The following is a 20,555-nucleotide window of genomic DNA, read 5'->3' as shown; positions in this document are numbered from 1 at the left end:
GTCTAAGTTGTCACTAAACGTGAAGGAAAGAGAGATCAGTCCATTGAAAGCACCACCTATTTGTCATGTCAACATGGAAATAGAAAGAGATGAGGTTTGTAGCAACCTTATTCAGAGCGTTCTCCATGCTAGCAGTAACAACAGCCATGTTGTTTGTCCCTTTATCTACACTGGCCATTTCTTCCACTGGGGAACGCCAGGGTAAATCTGTTCTCAAATTTATGTCTCAAGTTATGGGGTACCTTGCTTGTGTGATACATGAATGTGTTAATAAGACAGTGATTAAAGGTGGAAGAATGTGTGTACAGGGCAGAAGTGATGATTGCAATTGGTATTGTGGATATAGAGAGAGGATAATGTAGTAACTCCAGGCAGAGGATTTGACTAGCAAGGTTAAAAGGATTATTAGGTGAGCAGTCTGTTAAAAAGTAGTATCTTCCCACAACAGCTCTTGTCAGATAAAGTTGCAGAGTGCTATAGGCCCTTCAGTCCATCACATTCATGCTGATCTTTTCGACTGTCTACACTAAGTCCATCTGCCTACATTGGGAACATATCCTACTATGCCTTGCCTATCTAAATGTATTTTAAACATCGTGATTGCTGAAGAATTTCTGCCATTGGAGACACGTGCATAAAACCAATATCCTGGCATAAACATCTTCCCTGTGGCAGCGAAGGAGGCACCGTGTCTGTCTCTCTCATCAACACCAATCATCACCATCTCATACAACCCGTGGCCTCCTTATAAATCCAAACACCACTCTCACCTCACACAACCTCTGGACTGTCTACAGCTACCTCAGAAGTTTGACAGATTCTGGTGTCCTTTAAGGAATCAGAAACAGGATTGGATTTAATATCACCGGCATTTATTAAAAAAAGTTAAATAAGTAGCGCAAAAAGAGTAAAATTAGTAGTGAGGTGAATAATGTCCATTCGGAAATTGGATGGCAGTGCAGAACAAGATATTCTTGAATCATTGAGTGTGTGTCTTCAGGATCCTTCTTGATGGAAGCAATGAGAAGAGGGTATCTTCTGGGTGGTGGGCATCCTCAATGATGAATGCTCTTTTTTGATGCATTGCTCCTAGATAATACGGAGGTGAGAGCTCATGATGGAGCTGACTGTGTTTACACCTTTTTGCAGCTTATTTCAGTCCTGTGGAGTGCCCCCACCCCCATACCAGATGGTGATGCATCCACGTACATCTATAGAAATTAGTGTGTCTTTGATGACATACCAAATCTTCTCAAATTCCTAATGAATTATAGCCACTGTCATGCCTTCTTTGTAACAGTGCTGATTTGTTGGGCCCAGATTAAATCCTCAGAGATATTGACACCCAGGAAGTTGAAATCGCTCACTCTTTCCAGTTCTGATGGCAGTGGCAGAAGGGTGCCATGGTAACATACAGTTACCATGATGCTATTGCAGCTTGGGCATCCTGGAGTTGAGAGTTCAATTCTGGCGCCATTAGTAAGGAATTTGTTTTCCTGAAACCTATTGCAATTTACCTATCACAATAGGTCAATGGCAAACACAATCTCAATGGCTCTTCACACGGCCTTAGATCACCTGGAAAATAGAAACACCTACGTCAGGATGCTGTTCATTGACTACATCTCAGTATTTAACACCATCATTCCCACAATCCTGATTGATAAGTTACAGAACCTGGGCCTCTGTACCTCCCTCTGCAATTGGATCCTCGAAAGACCACAATCTGTGCGGATTGGTGATAATATCTCCTCCTCACTGATGATCAACACTGATGCACTTCAGGGGTGTGTGCTTAGCCTACTGCTCTACTCTCTCTATCCCCATGACTGTGTGGCTAGGCATAGCTCAAATACCATCTATAGATTTGCTGATGATACAACCATTGTTGGTAGAATCTCAGGTGGTGACGAGAGGACGTACAGGAGTGAGATATGCCAACTAGTGGAGTGGTTTTGCAGCAATGACCTTGCACTCAACATCAGTAAGACAAAAGAGCTGATTGTAGACTTAAGGAAGGGTAAGACGAAGGAACACATTCCAATCCTCATAGAGGGATCAGAAGTGGAGAGAGTGAGCAGTTTCAAGTTCCTGGGTGTCAAGATCTCTGAGGATCTAACCTGGTCCAAACATATCAATGTAGTTATAAAGGAGGCAAGACAGCGACTATACTTCATTAGGAGTTTGAAGAGATTTGGCATGTCAACAAATACACTCAAAAACTTCTATAGATGTACCATGGAGAGCATTCTGACAGGCTGCATCACTCTCTGGTATGGGGGGTCTACTGCACAGGACCTAAAGAAGCTGCAGAGGGTCATAAATTTAGTCGACTTCATCTTGGGTACTAGCCTACAAAGTACCCAGGACATCTTTAGGGAGCGGTGTCTCAGAAAGACAGCGTCCATTATTAAGGACCTCCAGCACCCAGGGCATGCCTGTTTCTCACTGTTACCATCAGGTAGGAGGTACAGAAACCTGAAGGCACACACTCAGCGATTCAGGAACAGCTTCTTCCCCTCTGCCATCCAATTCCTAAATGGACATCGAACCCTTGGACACTACCTCACTTTTTTATATTATTTCTGGTTTTTAATCTATTCAACATACATATACTGTAATTTATTATTATTATTATAGTTATTTCATCTTCTATATTATGTATTGCATTGAACTGCTGCTGCTAAGTTAACAAATTTCAAGACACATGCTGATTATAATAAACCCGATTCTGATTCTGATTTCCTCTGGGTGCTCTGGTTTCCTCCCATAGTCTGATGGTGTACTGATTGGTAGGCTAATTGGTCAATGTTAATTGTCTTGTGATTAGGCTGGGGTTAAATAGGTGGGCTACTGGGTGGTGTGGCTCATTGGGCCAGAAGGGCCTGTTCTGCACAGTATCTCTTAAAATAAATAAGAGCCATTTTCTCTACCTAAAAACAGGCATCCTTTCAATGGGTATATTAGAAAGACAGAAGGTGGAAATGGAAATGCTCAGCCAAGTCGGACAGCATTTGTGAATGGATTAACATAGATAATGTACTGCATTTAATGGTTCAAATATCCTGCCTTCTATCCAGACATTCTCCTTTGTTCTTCCCTTCTCTCCTTGCTTTCTTTGCCTCTGCATTCACCTACAATTTGTTATGTTTATTTTTTTCCAGTTCTGTCATTAGGCTAATGAGCTAAAACATAAATTTGTTTTTCTTTCCATTGATGCTGTTTGACCTGCTCTGTGTGTTCTGTTTTAATGTCAGATTTCCATCATCCGTAGTTTGCTGGCTGAAGTATCCAAATGAGGTTCCAGCACATGTTTAGCTCGCTGCTTTGTACCGTGCAACAGTGTGTGTCGTGTCCTCAGTTTGAACAGGTGCATTCCGTGTCCTCAGTGTGAGTGTGTGGTGTCCTAGGTATGAACAGGTGCGTGTCGTACACTCTGTGTAACAAGAGCGTTCTGTGTTCTCAGTGTGTGTGTCGTGTCCTAGGTGTGAACAGGTGCATGTCCTACACTGTGTGTAACAAGAGCGTTCCGTGTCCTAGGTGTGAACAGGTGCGTGTCCTACACTCTGTGTAGCAAGAGCGTTCCGTGTTCTCAGTGTGTGTGTCGTGTCCTAGGTGTGAACAGGTGCGTGTCCTACACTCTGTGTAACAAGAGCGTTCCGTGTTCTCAGTGTGTGTGTGTCATGTCCTAGGTGTGAACAGGTGCGTGTCCTACACTCTGTGTAACAAGAGCGTTCCGTGTTCTCAGTGTGTGTGTGTCATGTCCTAGGTGTGAACAGGTGCGTGTCCTACTCTCTGTGTAACAAGAGCGTTCCATGTTCTCAGTGTGTGTGTCGTGTCCTAGGTGTGAACAGGTGCGTGTCCTACACTGTGTGTAACAAGAGCGTTCCGTGTTCTCAGTGTGTGTGTCGTGTCCTAGGTGTGAACAGGTGTGTGTCCTACACTTTGTGTAACAAGAGCGTTCCGTGTTCTCAGTGTGTGTGTCGTGTCCTAGGTGTGAACAGGTGTGTGTCCTACACTTTGTGTAACAAGAGCGTTCCATGTTCTCAGTGTGTGTGTCGTGTCCTAGGTGTGAACAGGTGTGTGTCCTACACTTTGTGTAACAAGAGCGTTCCGTGTTCTCAGTGTGTGTGTCGTGTCCTAGGTGTGAACAGGTGTGTGTCCTACACTTTGTGTAACAAGAGCGTTCCGTGTTCTCAGTGTGTGTGTCGTGTCCTAGGTGTGAACAGGTGTGCATCATACACTGTAACAGGAGCGCTCCGTGTCCTCAGTGTGAACAGTGTGTGTGTGTCGTGTCCTAGGTGTGAACAGGTGTGCGTCATACACTGTAACAGGAGCGTTCCGTGTCCTCAGTGAGAACAGAGCGTGTGTCGTGTCCTAGGTGTGTGTGTCATGTCCTAGGTGTGAACAGTGTGTGTGTCATACGCCGTCATAAGAGTGTTCTGTGTCCTCAGTGTGAACAGAGTGTGTGTCGTGTCTTCAGTGTGAACAGTGTGTGTGTCGTGTCCCAGGTGTGAACAGGTGTGCGTCTATGAGTCTTTTGAGTTGAATTCTCCGTCATTTTCAACTCATAATAAACTAAAATTTTCCAGTAAAATCTCAGTGAGCTAACTGTAACAAAATTACTTGTAGCAACTTTTCCATACTATTTCACCATGACTATTGAGGATCATCCCCTCTTTAAGAAGCTTTTGAAAAGCAGACAATTGGATTCAGCTGAGTAACTGGACTTCTGGGAAAACAAAGAAAGGGAGGCGTGACCGCGGGTTTGAGCAAATAGAGATAGAGCCTCTTTAAATAGAGGCAATAATGATGAACGCCACCTTAAAAGTCCTATTTGTGACCGCGTCTTTGAATCAATGAATGTTGATCCTAAATTTTTATGTTGACAGCCTTAAAAATAATTAGCATTCGTACATTTTAAGATTTCAACTCTCCTTTTCTTAACATAAGGTACATGATGATTTTTTTTGGAGATGACTATAATTTTAATATGATTCATCTTCTCTCTCCACCCACAATGATTCTGAGGCGGCTGCGGTTCCCGGACTCGAGCCCTCTACGTGGCGCTGTTTGCAGTGGGAAACGCCGGGTGTGTGTTCGTTTTCTACAATGTTACCTCCCACCCCCCCCCCCCCCTCCCACCTCCAGAGAGCAGCTCGAGAGGAAGTTGCAATATTGTTCCATCGCCTTCTGCGGTTTTTGCCTGTAACCCACGCCCCGCTGCACGATGGCAGGTCTTAGCTCAGCCACAAATATCTTGTTGGGAGGAGGAAGGCAGGAAGCATTTGCAAGGCTCCAACCGTGTGCAGGAAAGTTCCCCACATCTTAGCTCAAATCTCGGAATCTTTGCTCAAAAAATCCGAATGCATGAACGAATCAAAATGCGCTTCGGGGGCTGAACGGGTCCGAGCTGTACAACCTTTGCAAACCCACGGGCCAACTTGCGCTCAGTTCACCGGCAAGCCTGTTGCAAAGTTAGTTGTTGAGACTTTAGCTCAGGGCCAGTCTCTCGCCTCGGACGTGGAGTCATCCAGAGGCGCGTTTGGTTCCGCGGGGGCGACCACACCGCATTCGGTCAGATCAGTTTCAGTGCATTGGACGTTGACAGCTCGGAGCTCCACGATTGGCAGCCGTAAGCTCGAATCAGCGGCCTCTTAGCCCGAGAGACTGGAACATGCCTGAAGCACATAGCAGATCGGGCAGCATCTGTGGAGAGAGGAACGGAGTTGACCTGCCTTCAGGACCGTGACTACGCCAGGAACTTTAAAATAAAACAAACCGCTACGGCTTGAGATAAGTTTTGTTCTGGCCCGGAATGCTAGGGTCCTCTCTGTGGGAGTCGCGGAGGCCGGGAAAGTTGGCGTGAAAAGGACTTTGCCGGGGATTCCGCGTCTGTTCCGTTCCTGCTGACATTCTGGCGCAAGGAGGGAACACGTGTCAGCTCATATAGTGTTCTCTTACACAGTCTCTGCCACTAGCACAGCGCTCTCCCTCTCATACGATCTCTACCGCTCCTCCTCCTCCTCCTCTCCCATAGTCCCTCCCTCCCTCCAACATCGTTTCCTTCCTCACTTCGCACGCTCTCAGCTCCTTCGCCTACAGTGACCTCCACCCCCTAATGCCCAATAACCCCTGTTTCAAACAACATCCTTTGGTCTCGCGCTCTGTCACACATCTACTCATCTGTCAAGGCGACCACCCTCATCTGACCCTGCCCTGTAACTCTCGCAGCCTCCGTGACATATCACATGCACTCACCCCGATCCACCGTTCACACACTTCCTTCACAGAGTCGCTGATTGCTTCTCCTTTTATTGCACACCCCCGTCCCCGTGTAAGCGGACATTCCCTCCTTCTCATACATACTCTCCCAGTCATACTGATACAGACTTCCCTCTCTCACTTTCTCTGCCTTCGAGGGGACTGCCCTCTGAACGGGCACTCCTCCAACACACACCCTTTCGCACGCTTCACTCCACTCTACCCCTCACATCGTGAGGCATCTCCGTCGCAATCCCCTCCCTCCCGCGCTCACTCTCTTAGAACCCTCCCCTTGTCTCCTCGCCCTCAAAGACACACCCTTTCTCAGGCACCCTCCCTCCGCACATATATAACTCCTTTCCCCCAAGTCTCTTACACTGTAACCCCCTCATATTAGCCCCGTCACCCGCAGTCCGCCCGAAACCCGCTCTCTCACTCTCACTTGGGGTATTCTTCATTCTGCACACCTAGTGTCACTCATTAACTCTCCTACTCGGACACAGCACTTCCTTCCCTGTAGACTCCCGTTCGTTTGCCACCTCTCGCTCTGGCTCCCATCGCCTCTCACCCTCGCGTAGTCTCCGAGGCAGCGGCCGGTGGGTGTGGCTCCCTGGCGGAGACGTGCCGGCTTCTCCACTCCTCTCCGCCCGAGCCTTTCCGTTCAATTGACAACTTCTGCAAGTCGACCCCGGGATGAGCAATGAGAGGGACAGCGGGCGATCGGCGGCCGGGGGCCCCCGCGTGTCCTACTTCTCGGATATCCGAACATTTCTCGTCGCCGAGTGCCTTCTGATGCTGACGCAGGGTATCAGCGGCGCGTATTTAGTAAGTATCGACCGGCAGCATGCCCCCGGGAGCTGCGTGAGCAGTGGCGAAAGGGAAGAGTGCGATTGCTTTGAATGACAAATACATATCAGTGTGGGCTAATGAATTTCATTTGTTTTGATAACTCCCACTCAGTTCCTATTTTTAAAAAGTTGTCAAATGTTATCGACCTTTCACAGGTGCTGCTTGATCCCCTAGATATCTATCTCCACGTCTTCTGCTTATATATCGGAGGCCGTGACAATCCTCCATAATTTCCGTTAGCCGGCGCGCTCCTTCGGTTTCGACCTGACATCGCGGCGTGTCCGGCGGATATCTCTGGGCACTCAGTTACAAGTCGGGAGGCGAGACACGAGTATGAGGTGCAGATGACGGCGGCGTGGTCACTAAACTGTAAACACAGAATAGGGAAGGAGCGGGTGATTCTCCCCGACCGCAGCTGGTTTGTTTGTATGAAAGTTGCCAAATTAGACAGGCATGCACGCTCCACGAATTTGAAGCGAGACTAAAGATGCCCAAAAGTGGTCGTGCCGCTCTCCTCAGATTTTTACCCCCACTCCGGTAGTCTCCGCCCGACCTAACCGAGATGATGAAGTTAGCAGCGGTACCGCCCAGGTGGAGCGAAATTGGCTGCGCCGTGACATTGGTTTCTCGCAATGGTTTAAGCGCGGACACACTTGGCGATCATTTACCGTAATCCGGGGTTGGCTTGCTATTCAACGCCCCACCTTTCGGATCTGTCCATGCTTGACGTTTATGGAGAACCATGGATAGATCCCAGAAAACTCTCCACTTGGAGTGCTGCTCATTTCGAACCCCCGCGGTTGATATATCCTCCCCGTTACTACTGCAGAATTGAGGGAGTCTCGGGATTGGGAGTTAATACCAAAATCCCATCTCTGCCCTTCACTGAAACTGCCACAGCTGTTGGCATAAGTTTAGTTATCTCTATCCATACCTTGGCTATTACACCGGTACTGACTTTTCCTATTTAAAAGGGCCCCATTCCCTCCAGCTAAAGTCGCGACCTGACAGAGATGAATGACCCTTCTTCCGGAAGAAGGGTCTCGTCCTGAAACTTCGGCTGCTTATTCATTTCCATAGACATTGACGGACCTGCCGTGTTCCGCCAACATTGTGTGTGTGTGTGTGTGTGTTGCTCTGGATTTCGGGCACTTGCAGAATTTCTGGTGTTTATTCCTCTTCTGACTGCTCTGTTATATCCCCCTCCCCTTTACCAGTTCATTCGGCTGTACTTCTGAGTCTTGCAATACCTCCGCCTCAAGCGTTACTTTTTAATTCCACACCGACTTCTACCATTGACTTCACCCCCACCTTACATCCTTCGACTCAGATCCCTCACCCCACAACCCTTTGTCTTGAAACTCAGCCTTTTCCAGATCTTAAGTCCTGGCACATATCTTTCATAGTCAACCCTACAGCTCTCTCCTCTTGGTCTTCCCCACTAAGGCTTCCCATTATTTCAATCTATTGCCTTTCCTATGCTCTATGCAATATAAGCTTCTACATGCGACGTTTCCTAAACTATATACTGTACAGTTGTTGCCCTTAATGTGCGGTGAACAACTTCTTTCCCTCTGCCATCAGATTCTAAATGAGCAATAAACTAACCCATGAGCAATACCACACTTCTTTTTGGCTCTTCTTGCACAACTTACTTAACTATATATTAATATTTGTATTAATTATATTTATATATATTAAACAGTTTCCCTCAAAAGATAATTGGCAGGCAGGTAATCTTTTTGAGCTACACTCTGAAACTGTAGAATTCAACACTTAAAACTATAAGCGATGCAGACGCAGAATCAGGTTTATGATCACCGGCATGTGTAGTGAAACTTGTCAGCAGCAGCAATTCAATGCAATACTTAATATAGAAAATGAAAATAATAATAAATAAGTAAATCAATTACAGTATACATTTATTGAATAGATTAAACATCATGCAAAAACAAATAATATATATTAGAAAAAGTGAGGTGGCGTGGAGAGGGGAGACTTGCAGCTTGGGCAACTGCCGGTCTTCCATAAAAAAGAACCTTGCCCAGGCTTGCGCCCTGGAAACTTTCCAAGGCGCAAATCCTTGGTCTCTCGAGACTAACGGAGGCCTACACAGTGTTTGCGAGTTCAATGTCCACTTAGGAATCAGATGGCAGAAGGGAAGAAGCTGTTCCTGAATCACTGAGTGTGTGCCGTTAGGCTACTGTACCTCCTTCCTGATGGTAACAGTGAGAAAAGGGCAGGCCCTGGGTGCTGGAAGTCCTTAATAATGGACGCTACCTTTCTGAGACACCTCTCCTTGAAGATGTCCTGCATAATTTGTAGGCTAGTACTCAAGATGGGGCCGACAGTTGAGACCTTCAAATGCTAGTACAAAGCCTATTTATTTAACCTTGCTTTAACTAACATCTTTTTGTCTTTTATTTTCATGTTTGCACTTTATCTCACAGCAAAGCACTTTAAACTACATTGTATGAAAAGAGTTCTCTATATCAGTGTTATGTTTATAATTTTTTATTGTAATTTATAGTTTGTACGTATTGCAATGTACTGCTGCTGCAAAGCAACGAGTTTCATGACATATGCCAGTGATATGAAGGCTGATACAGGTTGAGTGCCCCTTATCCGAAAATCTAAAATCTGAACACCTCCAAAATTTGAAATTTGATGTCACAAATGGACAATTCACAAGATGCTAGGGAAGGTTCCCAGGCAATGCTCAGCATTATGCATACCACAGACAATTGTGAAAAGTGATCTCATATATGTAATGAACAGAAGTTAATGACAATTGGAAAAACACTGCATAAAGCCCAAAATGAGGATCTCGATAGTGCATTGAAAGAGTGGATTCGTCAGTGTCAGATTGAAAATACGCCACTTAATGGTTTGCTGATCATGAAACAAACAGGAATCTATCACGACAAACTGAAATTTGAATGTAGTAAGAGTATTCAGCGGGCTGATTCAGACACTTAGGAAAAGTCATGGCATTACTTTTTTAAAGCATTTACTGATCACGAAGCAGCAGAGACATTTGTTGATATGTTTGCCAAGATTGTCACTGATAGAAATCTTACACAAGAACAAGTCTACAAAGTTGATTGCTTTTATAAAAATGTAACTACACCACTAAAAAAAAAGTAAAATACAGATAAAGTGTACTGTCACCTTTTAATCAAAACATGGCATTATAGGTGGGGACTGAAAACCTTCCATTATTTGTTGTTGTTCAGCAGCTGATTTAGATATTATTCTAGTGTTGCTGAGCTGCTCTTGTTATCCTGCACACATTATATTTTCATTACATTAATGATATGTAATAATTTTTAATTGTTAAGTAGATAAGTGTGCTGAACAAGTGTAAGACAAAGGCTGCTTACCGGTAGCACATATATTCTGGGTCAGAGATGATGACATTCCCAAGCAATCTCATTATATATTCCAAAATATGAAAAAATCTGAAATCAGAAACACTTCCAGCCCCAAGCATTTTGGATAAGAGGTACTAAACCTGTATTTGCATCATTTTTTAAACTTTTTTTTCATTCAAAGAAACTTGGACAGGTACATGATTAGTAAAGGTTTAGTTCTCAACCTGGGGTTCATGGACCCCATTTCATGGTCGGGATCCACTGCTTTAAAAAAAAGGTTGGGAAAATCTGGTTTAGAGGGATGTGGACCAAACCTAGGCAAATGGAGCTAGCTTAGACGGGAATCTTGATCAGGATGGACCAGTTGTGCTAACAGATGTTTTTATGTGCAATACGACTCTTAAGAGCAAGAGGTTGTTTCCTTTGTGGCCCACTGCACGTTGAATTGAGTGTTAATGCCATTTTAAATATCAAATTTAGAATATGCCATTTATTCATGTACCATTGAACACTGTGAATGCTGGAAGACCATGCAAAGTAGGAGTAGAATTAGGCTATTTGGCCCATCGAGTCTGTTCCACCATGTCACCATGGTTGATTTATTCTCCTGCTTTTTCCCTATAACTTCTGACACCCTGACTAATCAAGAACCTATCAAACTCTGCTTTAAATAGACCTCAATGACTTGGCCTTCACAGCCATCAATGAAGTCTATAGGTTCACTGCTCTCTGACTAAGTAAACTCCTCTTCATCTTTGTTTTTAAGAGATGTTCTCATAAGAGACCTTTGGTCCTAGACACCCCCACTATATGTAGCATCCTCTCCATGCCCACTGTATCGAGCCCTTTCAATATTCAATAGGTTTCAATGAGATCTCCCCTTATTCAAACATCACACAGTACTAGCTAGTGATGACACTGTGGCAATAAATTTTGTCCTTTATGTATTGCTCAATATTTTACTAAAGAGTTAAAAAAAATCTGGTTTTACCCCTCTTGTGCTGACAACTAACCATGCACCCTGTTTTGTAATTCAAATCAATGTGTCCGAAAACAGCATTTGCTCACTCTTTAGTTAAAATGTAAATGATTCAGACTTCTTTATTTTGGTTTGTAGGGAATAATTTATCTGAAAGTGGTTACATTTTTAGAATATGACTTTAAGGAATCAGTGATGTGCTTGTTCATGCCACGTATCCTGCTAGTTACCCTGGTATTTCCAGCAATAACAAAGCCGTGTCCCAGGGGACATGACCTCAGCTGGTGAATTCACTGTGTAAGATAGAGCTGATCCAATGATTGAAGAAAAGTTAATGGTTGGATTTCTGGCTTTATTTGCCTCTCGTCAATGCTATTGATGATCTTAGTTTTTGCTGGCCAGAGTTCCTTCTGATTGGTGTCCAATGGAAGCAATAAAAATATAAGTCACAGCCAACGTGACTGTCAAGATAGAAGATCATCAAGGAAGTTTTTTTTCCCCTAAAGTCTCAGCAAACTCCCTCCAAATAACATCTGCAACAGATTGCTTTAAAGCTTGCTGTTAGCAATGAGCTACCACATTTTCTAGATCCATGAGTGCTGATTTGTAGCCCAGAACTGTCCCAATCAAAGATGGAGCTGTTGTACTTAGACTCAGGGACTTGTTCAATGTAATATAATTATGGGCAAGCATCATGGCTGTGGCCCAAACAAGTCCTACTGTCAGAAATATATGGGAAACTTGAAGCCTCCTGCCCAGGCTTAATCAGCTTTCAAACCTAACAAGTGTTTTGAATATCTCTGAATGTCTTTGAGATTCAGAAACACTCAAACAGATTTTAAGGCATCAATGGACTATTCATTCCTGTTTGAAAATGATTAAATATTAATACCTAAAATGTAAACACATTTAACAGTTTAATATTTAAGCAACTGAGCAAGGAATTATATACTGTATTACCTTGTTCTTATCTGGGTCACTCACAGCCATTGTCATCCACTGAACTGTGTCTGCACCACGTATAACCTGAAATTGGTTCAGCAGGCAGATTCCTCGGAGTATTCTCTGGAAAATTGGAACACACATGTAGTATGTCATTGAATTCCTTGAAGCATTTCATGTCAGAAGATTGTTAGGTGAAGTAAGATAACAGAATTTGGGTTGGCCACATGTGTGTGAGACTTACAACATAATCAGAATCAAGCTTATTATCACTGACATATGTTGTGAAATGTGTTGTTTGCAGCAGTGGTACAGGGAAATACATTTTTAAAAAATACTGTAAGCTACAAAAAGAAATAACTCATAAGTAAGTAATGCAAAAAGAGAGCAAGAAGCGAGTTAATGCTCATATTTTCATGGTCTGTTCAGAGACACATAATAGTATTTATCCCAATAAATGTCATCGTAACCATACACAGAACATACAAAAAATGCTGGAGCATTCAGCAAGTCAGGCAGTATCATGGAAGGAAATAAAAGTTGATGATGAAGATCCTGATGAAGAGTCTGAGCCCAAAACATTGACTGTTTATTCCCCTCCATAGATGCTGCACTATTTCCTCTGGAATGTGTGTGATACTCAAGATTTTCCAGCATCTGCGCAATCGCTTGTGTCTTATCAAAAACCATTGATGAATTGTTGGCACGTGCCTGCAATTTCCAGCCCAATACTGTTTATTGAAAGGTGTTGTTTTAACTGTACCATGTTATCCTCTTGGACTGCTTCCCCCTTGATGCTTCTGTCTTCTCTCATACACAGCCTGTAAAACCATCTGTCGACTCCAACATAGGCTTTCCCAACTTCCTGAAACATTAGGTGGAGTGGAGAACAAATTAATGAATATTTATTTGAACTTGTCACTTTCTGATTTCACTTTAAGCTGCAAAAGTAATAATATTATTACTACAAATTGCAGCAGAAGAAAGAAGAATATTTTTTGAGTCAGATGGCTATTTTTACACTTCATTCTTGTCGAATAATCGTGGGGTAACACAGTATTAATCTGCAGTTAGCGCTGTGTCTAAATGATACCTTGTTAAATTCTAACCATTTGCATTATTTATGGTCAGATATTTGAACACAGAAATTGAAGAACTATAAATCAAACCATGTTGTGCAAATGAGCATGTGATGTCTTCTCTCTTGTAGAGCAGAATATAATCTCCTGAGAAACTTTGAATCATTCTGAGGCATATAGATATGTTTGGACAGGCAGGGGTTGATTAGGGGTAGCCAACATGGATTTGTCTCAGGAAGATCTTGTCTTATAAACTTGATTGAGTTTTTTGATGAAATAATGAGGAAGGTTGGCAAGCAGAGGGTAGTAGATGTAGTATTTGTAGAATTCAGTCAGGCTTCTGATGTGGTTCTGCCTGATAGATGGCTCAGGAAGGTTAGATCATATGACATCAACAAAGAACAAGCCACAGGAATTCAAAAATAGCTGGATGGCAGGAATTGGTGATGGTGGAAGATTGTTTCTGAGACTGGAGGTCTAGACTAGCGATGTGCCCCAGGGTTGGTAATGTAATATTTATTTTTTGTCATCTACATTAATGAGAATACGTAAAGAATGGTTATTAAGTTTACATGATGGTAAGATTTGAGGTGTAACACTTTGGGAGGACTGACCAGGGTGGGTCTTACACAGTGAACAACAGGGCACTGAGGAGTGTGGTAGAACAAAGGGATCTGCAAATACAGGTTCATAATTCATTGAAAATATGTGACAGGTAGATGAGTCATTAAAAAGGCTTTTGGTACATTGGCCTTCATAAATCAAAGTATTGAGTCCAGGAGCTGAGATGTTATGTTAAAGTTGTATAAGACATTGGTGATACCTAATTTGGAGAATTGTGTGCAGTTTGGTCACCTATCTACAGGGAAGATGTAAATATGATTGAAAGAATACAGAGAAAATTTACAGGGATGTTGCTGGGACTAAAGGGCCTGAGTTATAAAGAAAGATTGGAACAAGTTAGAACTTTATTCCCTGGAATGCTGAAGATTTGACAGAGGTATACAAAATTATGAGGGGCATAAATAAGATAAATGCAAGCAGGCTTTTAACACTGAGGTTGGGTGAGACTACTATTAGAGGCAATAGGTTAAGAGTGAAAGGTAAAATGTTTAAGGAGAATATGAGGGGAAACTTCTTCGCTCAGAGAGTGGTGAGAGTGTGGAATTAGTTGCCAGAGCAAGTGGTAGATGTCATTATGATTTCAACATTCAGGAGAAGTTTGGATATGTATGTACAGTACATGGATGGGAAGGGTATGGAAGACTATGATCCAGGCGCCTGTCAATGGAAATAGGTTGTTTAAATGGTTTGGCATGGACTGAATGGGCCAAAGGGCCTGTTTCTGTGCTGACTTTGATCTTGATTTAAAGCACTCCATGTTGTAGACAATAAGGAGGATTCAAGAATTGCAGTGGGATCTTGATCAGCTGGGTGAGTGGGCTGAAGATGGCAAAAGGAATTTTATTCACATTAAGTGTTAAGTGTTACACCTTAGAAGGACAAATAAGTTACAGTAGGACTTCTGCACTGAAAAGGAGGGTCTCGGTACTGTTGTAGAACAGAGTAACTGTGGAGAACAGATGCATAGTTCTGGCAGCTCTTGGGCTGTATTCCCTGGAGTTCAGGATAATGAGAGGGGATCTCATAGAAACATTCCAAATGTCAAAATGCCTGAACAGATTAGACATGGCAATGTTATTTCCCATGATAGGGGAGTCTAGGACAAGAGGGCACAACTTCGGGATTGAAGGACATCCATTTAGAACGGAGATGCTGAGAAATTGCTTTAGTCAGAGGGTGGTAAATCTGTGGAATTTGTTATCACAAGCGGCTGTGGAGGCCAAGTCATTGGGTGCATTTAAGGCAGAGATAGCTAGGTTCTTGATTAGCCAGGACATCAAAGGGTATGGCAGGGGAATGGGGATGACTGGAAGAATTGGATCAGCCCATGATAGAATGGCGGAGCAGGCTCATTGGGCCGAATGGCCTACTTCTGCTCCTACATCTTATGGTCTTATTAAAGTGGAGTTACAGATAGACAGGGCAATGAATAAGGCTTTGGGCATTCTGGCCTTCATCAGTTAGGTCACTGAATAACTGAATAAGTGATTGTACAAGAGGTTGGTAAGGCCACTCATGGTGTATTATGCATTGATAAGGTGAACTGTCTTTTTTACAGGTTTTGGGGAATCAGAAATGTTCAAAGGCCTGAATAGATTAGGTTCAGGCCTTTAAATTATTAGGTATAAGGTTAGCAGTGAAAGGTTTAATCAGAACCTGTGTGAAAACCTGGTGGTTGGCAGATACTATGTATGGAACCAGCTGCCAGAGGAAGTGGTTGAGGCTGGTGGTGCATCCAGATACATTTGAGATGTATGTAGACAGCTATATGGATGACAAGAGTTTACAGCAGGGGTTCCCAAACTGGGGTCCACGGACCCCTCAGATAATGACATAAAAAAGGTTGGGAACCCCTGGTTTACGGGGATATGAGGCAAGTGCTGTGAAATGGTATTAGCTTGAATATGCATCTTTGTTGGCATGGACTAGTGTGGGTCAAACAGCCTTTTTGTGTGCATTACAGTTCTACATGTTGTGGCATCATCCACAAACACGCCATTTTCATTTCAAGGGTCAACTTTATTCGCTGTGTGCATTTACATGGATTAGGACCGTGCTGTGGTGTGTTGCTATGAAACTTCTATTATCTCTGCTTCTTTCACTTACTTTTTGGACGTATTTGCTAATATCCAGTACTCTCATAAACTTCCATCTAGCAATGACTACGGTTACCTTTGCTTCTTCTATCAAACCATTCCCTAGTCACTGCCACTGTGCTTCCTCCTGACCACTGTTTGAAGTCATCTGGATTGCTTGGAATCTGGGTAACACCATCCACAAACCCTTGCTGTTGCTAAAGCAGCTCACTTTGATCTCTTATCATGAACAGAATCAGAATCAGGTTTATTACTGCTGCCTTATCTTGATGTTTTGTGGCAGCAGTACAGTGGCAAGGCGTAAAATTAGCAGCCTCTGAATCATTGTAAATGGGTCTTCAGGCTCCTGTACTTCCTTCCCAATGGTGGTAATGAGAAGAGGGTATGTCCCAAATGGTGAGAGTCCTTAGTGATGGATACTGCCTTCTTGAGCCATTGTCTTTTGAAGATGTCCTCATTGGTGGGAAGGCCTTAGTTCATCTGCAGTTGTAACCCCTCAGCTGTGCCTTTTTACTTTTGGACTTAACTGCTCTAAAGCGTGAACACAGAAACAAAACACCAGCAGAAATCTGAAACGAAGGCAGCAAATATTACCATCGCTCAGAAGTGATGACTGATACAATTTACTTTTCCTGTTATTATCCTTTTGCACTTTGCATTACTATTCCTTTCTGTGACTTAATCTCTCCAATCTTCTCCCCTTCACATATTGTTTACTTTTTCTTCTTCACTCCCCTTTTCTTCGCATCTTGAAATTTGTTTCTGTCATAATGTGCCCAATTCAGGTGAAAGGTCGTCAATTGAAATGCTAGCCATGCCCCTCCATTCCCAGTTGCTCCCTGACCTAGTTGGTATTTCTAGCATTTTCTGTTTTTATCCCACTGCTCTCCTAGTTTTCACTTACTGGAATTTTGAGATAAATCAACACTTTGAAACTTGAATCAAAAACGTAAATCTCACCAATCCACCTCAGAGCTTGCTGACTGACACTGCCTCCTGGATAAGCAATAACTTGATATTAAGATTCCCATTCTTAATTGAAAATGTCACCATGTTCTTGCCTCTATAAACATCTACAGCCTTATAAATCTCCCGCTACATTCTAAATTCTGGTCATGCTCTCATCACTAAATTTAAGCACTCTACTGTTGATGATCGTGCCTTCAACTGGTAACGCCCTTTGCTCTGAAATTCCTTCCCCATGCTTCTCCCAACACCAATTTTTTTCCTGTAATAAGCCTTCAATGCTTATCTTCTTCCAAGACATACACTAACACTGGAAATATTGACTCAAATAGTCAAAAGTCCCTAATTGTGCATCAAGAGAACATTTTTTTGGAGTGCTGTCAGTGCTGACCCAGACTGGGTGTGGTGGATGTTGTTAGTGGGGGAACACGCACAGCAGACCCTACTGTACTTTTACTCCATTAATTAAAGATTTAACTTACTCCAGACTCTATTCTGTCTACTGTGCTATGACCAAAACATGTCCCATCACTTGCTGAATTAATTCAGAGACTTACTCACTACCTCTGATGAATCAGAATCAGGTTTATTATCATTGGCATGCCGTGAGGTTCAGGCAGACAGAAAAATTGATTCAAGAATGTACTCAATGCCTCCTTGAAGTAATGCTACATCCCCACTGGCTCCTGATAATCTCTGATTCATGAGCACTTGTGTGAAATCTGTTCCATAGGTTCTGTGAGTGCAGATAGAAGACACGCACTACCGGTATATATAGTCACCCCACCCCAGCCCCTGGAAGTTTTCATGTTTTATTGTTTTATAACATTGTATCACAGTGGACTTAATTTGGCTTTTTTGACACAGATCACCAAAAATGATTCTTATGCGTCAAAGTGAAAACAAGTTTCTACAAACTGGTCTAAATTACCTGCAAGTTTAAAACATAAAATATTTGATTGTGTAAGTATTCATCCCCTTTAATAAAACACTGTAAATCATCACTGATAGACTAAAATGTGCAGAAACTGAGGCTCGCAATGGCTCTGATTGTGGAGGGGAAGAAGCTGGTCCTAACATGTTGAGATTGTGGCTTCACACCCCTATACCTCCTCTTTGATAGCAACAGTGAGAAGAAGGTGTGTCTTGGATGATGGAGGTCCTTAATGATGGATTCTGCCTTTTGAAGGTGTCCTCCACAGTGGGAAGGCTATTGCCCATGATGGAGCTGGCTGAATTTACAGCCCTCTGCAGCATTTTCTGATCCTGCGCAGTAGCTCCTGCAACCAGTTAGAATGTTTTGCACTGTACATCTGTAGAGATTTGCTAGTCCTTGGTGACAGATGTATCTCTTCAAACTCCAAATGAAATGATTCAGAATTTGCTAAAGAGTTAAAGGTTAGTTGGCTGAAAAAAAAGAGATGAGAGGAAAAAGAAATGGTAAAATATTACACCATGGAATATGTGTTAATATTTGCTAAAATTTCCGCTTAAAATGTAGAGAGAATCTTCAGGCAAATGTATGGAAACTGTATATTGAAATTATACCATTAGCTTGGTATAACTTCACACAACTCCAGGTGCAGATCTGTCTGAGCTATTGCCTCCTCTTTATTGTGTCAGTCGTCTAGATCAATGAGCATATTTCACAGGGTTTGTTGTGATGTATTCTTTCATCTATATATTTCAATATATTCATTGGCACTGTTTTAATCATCTCAAAAGTGTGTTTGGCGAATGCCGAGGATGGTTGTCGAAGGTAGAATTTCACAGGAGCACACTGGGTTGGGTGACGCAGCCTGTACCTCATGCTTGCCTTTGGTGATGTCCAGTGGTTGTAGTAACCCTCTTGTAGCCACATGGCGCCCAGACCTCTGTGCTGTCAGAAGGCCTCTATTTTTTTCCAAATGTTTCTGATTATTAGACAGTATTGAAAGAAACTGCATAGTTAAACATCTATTTATATGATTGAATGAAAAATGTCATATATTTAAAAGCCCATGAAACTGATTGCAGTCAATTAAAACTTAAATATGTAATTGAAACTAAGAGAAATATACAAAAACTCTTTCCTGATCTTAACTGTTAAATGAAGGTTAGTGATTCCATACGACAGAATGATTCCTTGCTGGATGGCTGCTCTGAAGATGATAGGTAATGACAATTTCAAAGTGTATCCAGCTTTCCACTTCAGTTATGGAGGGAACACCCTTTTGCTTGATAATGAGTTCAGCAAAAGAGTGAGAGGTCAGATGTGAGTGCAGCTGATACCCAGCAGAGTGAGTAGGCACAGAGGCCTGGGGCACGTTGAGGAGATCGCCGATGGAGGACCAACGGCCAGCTCCAGCATGCGGATCCATGCGTTCTGGCGCAATATCGTACAGCTTGTGTTCTAACAAAGACAAGTGTAAGGCACTGTGGGAAGATGGGAGGGGTGACATAATAGTTAGTGTGACACTTTAGGGGCAGCTGTTGTAAGTTAAAATAGTCCGTACTGAATGGGTAAAGTTAGTTGGTACAGACAAATTGCATAATTATTGTAATAGTTATAAATGAAATACTTGAAGTAGATTAAATAGTTGTAGATCTGAAAACAGTTAGTTTTAAGAGGGGAATAATAATAACTGTAAACAGACATTCTGAGCAAGTATGCCAGAAAGAGATTTTACAAGTGTTTTAGGAATATAACTTTGATACTGAGTTAGTTGCATTTTGGAACAATATTGAATCTATATTTATGAAAACTATCAACATCATACTGATAAAGTGAATTTATGGGGCAACTCTGAGAATCATTTGTAGATTTAAAAAGACCTTGAAATGCATTTTTAAAAGTTTGAGCCAAATGCAAATAATAATCCTGAAATCCCAGCGGGGTGGTGGTGATTGCAGGAAGTGCAAGTTGCATCATTTTGGGTTGAATATCCAAGCCTCATTTCCTGAAAGTCTGGCTCTTTACCAGAGGGTGGGAATTCCAGAGTCATCTTGAATCTGAGAAGCCAGAATTGCTGAAAGTATAATTAAAAATGTTAAGAATACACACGAGGGTGGTCTTGTGACAGTTAGTGACCACTTTCTTTGGAACATCTAATATTCTACCTTTTTCTCTAACCTCAGCTGATGTCCTAACCATCCTGTTGCATATCGACAGCAAAGAACATAAACCAGTACAGCACCGAGTCTGGCCATTCAGCCCACAATGTTGTGCCAAACCAAGTAAATTAGTAATCAAATGGCTAACTAAACTAATTTGTCTACCTGCACAATGGCCATCTCCTTCCTTTTTCCTCAAATTCATGTGCCTATCTACACGTTTCCTAAAAGACCCTCATGTATCTACCTCTATCACCACCCCAGGCAGTGCATTCTAGGGATCCAACAT

General features: G+C 42.7%; 1 protein-coding gene and 1 long non-coding RNA gene across 2 annotated transcripts in view; one reads left to right on the top strand and one right to left on the bottom strand.

The window, feature by feature from the left end:
• Nucleotides 1-831: 831 nt before the first annotated feature.
• Nucleotides 832-6,398, bottom strand: LOC132393962 (uncharacterized). Its single transcript, XR_009512116.1, has 3 exons — nucleotides 6,262-6,398; nucleotides 5,146-5,917; nucleotides 832-1,578 (listed from the first exon to the last, which is right to left on the bottom strand). It is a non-coding gene; the product is annotated as an uncharacterized LOC132393962 (long non-coding RNA).
• Nucleotides 6,399-6,950: 552 nt separating this feature from the next.
• LOC132393961 (solute carrier organic anion transporter family member 3A1-like) overlaps nucleotides 6,951-20,555 on the top strand; it is a 293,808-nt gene continuing 280,203 nt past the window's right edge. The window contains exon 1 of the mRNA XM_059969457.1: nucleotides 6,951-7,089. Within this exon, the coding sequence (XP_059825440.1) occupies nucleotides 6,958-7,089 (132 nt within the window). The 5' untranslated portion in view covers nucleotides 6,951-6,957. The remainder of the gene's footprint in view (nucleotides 7,090-20,555) is intronic.

Source organism: Hypanus sabinus, chromosome 5, assembly GCF_030144855.1.
Source record: "Hypanus sabinus isolate sHypSab1 chromosome 5, sHypSab1.hap1, whole genome shotgun sequence".
Classification (NCBI taxonomy): Eukaryota; Metazoa; Chordata; class Chondrichthyes; order Myliobatiformes; family Dasyatidae; genus Hypanus; species Hypanus sabinus.
This window is presented reverse-complemented; position numbering and strand designations above follow the sequence as displayed.